At 34.6% G+C, this 2,015-nt stretch overlaps 1 protein-coding gene across 1 annotated transcript; it reads left to right on the top strand.

The window, feature by feature from the left end:
* The first annotated feature begins 239 nt into the window (after window positions 1-239).
* On the top strand, window positions 240-772 carry LOC119505176 (small integral membrane protein 15). The gene has a single exon (XM_037797830.1). The coding sequence runs from the start codon at window positions 293-295 to the stop codon at window positions 515-517; it is 225 nt and encodes a 74-aa protein (XP_037653758.1). The 5' UTR covers window positions 240-292; the 3' UTR covers window positions 518-772.
* The last annotated feature ends 1,243 nt before the right edge of the window (window positions 773-2,015 follow it).

A 2,015-nucleotide genomic window follows, 5' to 3' on the forward strand; every position in this document is an offset into this window, starting at 1 on the left:
GTTTGACAAATAGGCCAGTGTTAAAACGGGCTCACACAGATGGGCTGTTAATTGGTCTGAAGGATATGGTGAGGGAGTGGAGGCTAAAGGGAGAGAGAAGCTCAGACAGAGGAGCTGTAAAAGCCAAATGGGGCCAGTCTGATGAATTTAAACCTTCTCTCAGAATTGTATGGCAGAACTAAAGAAGACGACAACCAAGGGTCATCTGAAATTGTGATTGGCTCTCTAGTAATTCCAGGACAAAGTCAGAGATCATGACTCAAGCATAAGTTTTCCTAAGACCACTACAAAGATGTTTGATATAAAGGCTTGGGCTGAGTATGTTGTGGAATGGGCTGCAAAGGACCCATATGGCTTCCTTACAACAGTGATTTTGGCCCTTACTCCATTGTTCCTAGCAAGTGCTGTACTATCCTGGAAATTGGCCAAGATGATTGAGGCCAGGGAAAAGGAGCAGAAGAAGAAACAAAAACGTCAAGAAAATATTGCAAAAGCCAAACGACTAAAAAAGGATTGAAGAAAAGAACAGGCTCTGAAACCAGAGGAAAATTATTTGGAAAATTATGCAGCTTTGGAGAAGGACTCAACTAAGGTTTCTTCTTTGGGTTTTGTGACCGTATTATATAGTAAACAAAGTCTGACTATATGGAAGAATCATGTTAGTTATGACCTCAGTACTGTAGTAACTTTTACGCTTGGATATAGAAATATGTTGGTATCTGTGACAGTTATTGGGTAAATTGGCATTTATTCTACAAAATGTTTATAACTGATCATTTATTAGGCTATCTACTGAAATAAAAATATCCTATGGTGAAAAAAATGACTTTAGATTATGAACTTTATTCAAATAGCAGCTTAAATTCAGGTCCTGTTCTGGACAAAGAAAGTAAAAGTCAGAATTGTCCTCTTTAAGATGAAAAGTATGTTTGGGCTTAAAAAAGTGTATTAATCACATCCTTTGTCATTATTGCTTATTTCATGCAATATAATCATTTCTGGTTTCCTCAAAGCAAATATTAATCATTTAATTCTTTATTTTCTGTATTGTTTGTGTGATTTTTAGCCTTTACACTGGTAATATAAATATCAGACATTCTGCATTTTTTAAACCTAATTTTATAAAGAGTTCTCTTGACTAGTAGAATACTGCCTGCTGGATATAACATTTTTTTTATTTACGAGCACGGCCATTTTCTTAGACATGACTTGTGTAGAATAAAATTATAATTTAAAGCTTGCAGTACAAATGCCAAACATTATAGTACCTTGAAACCTCTTTATTTTTGCTTGCGCTAAGTAGAAATGTGAAATAGTTAATATTCTTATCAGGTAATTTGCTTACTATATACCACTTTTGTTTTTTACTCCATTTTTTTGTTTAACTCATGTGGTAGTGATGTCCTATACTTTTTGATCAAACAAAAGAGTTCTTTTAAGGAACTCTTAAGATGAATAGTTGAGTCGTACTTCATAAGTGTTAAGAAAAGCTTGGAAAAATTTTGTTGGGCATAGTAATTGGGGTGAAAATAGATAAATTTCTTCAAAATGAGAATGTTACATTTGGAAGTAAAGAGCTAAAGACTATTTCTCATTAAGTAGTAAAACTGGAATTTTTGCTATTAAACATGGCTTTTGTAAATATGTGCTCTAAAATTTTTTTTCTTGGTCAGTCTTTCATAGCTTATTAATGTTTTCCTTACTTTTTATATGAATTTTAAGTTACAGAAAATTGTCCAACAGCTAATTTAAAAATGAAACTAGATATTGAAATAAATTTGATATTTTTATAAAAAAAAAAAAAGCCAAATGGGACACAGAGGGAAGAGCATGTTTCCCAAACTCCCCAAATAGCAGGTCAGTTTCTACAGTTGCTCTACTGTGACTCTCCCAGCAGGGATCTTGCTATGAGTTGCCCTCATCATGAAGCTTGCCCAGGTGGCTGCAAAAGACAGGAAATAGAAGCTACAGCCAGGAGCAGAAAGGGAATCACAGGGCCTAGCAAGCCTGGCAGG

The sequence above is a fragment of the Choloepus didactylus genome, chromosome 10 (genome assembly GCF_015220235.1).
Source record: "Choloepus didactylus isolate mChoDid1 chromosome 10, mChoDid1.pri, whole genome shotgun sequence".
NCBI lineage: Eukaryota > Metazoa > Chordata > Mammalia > Pilosa > Megalonychidae > Choloepus > Choloepus didactylus.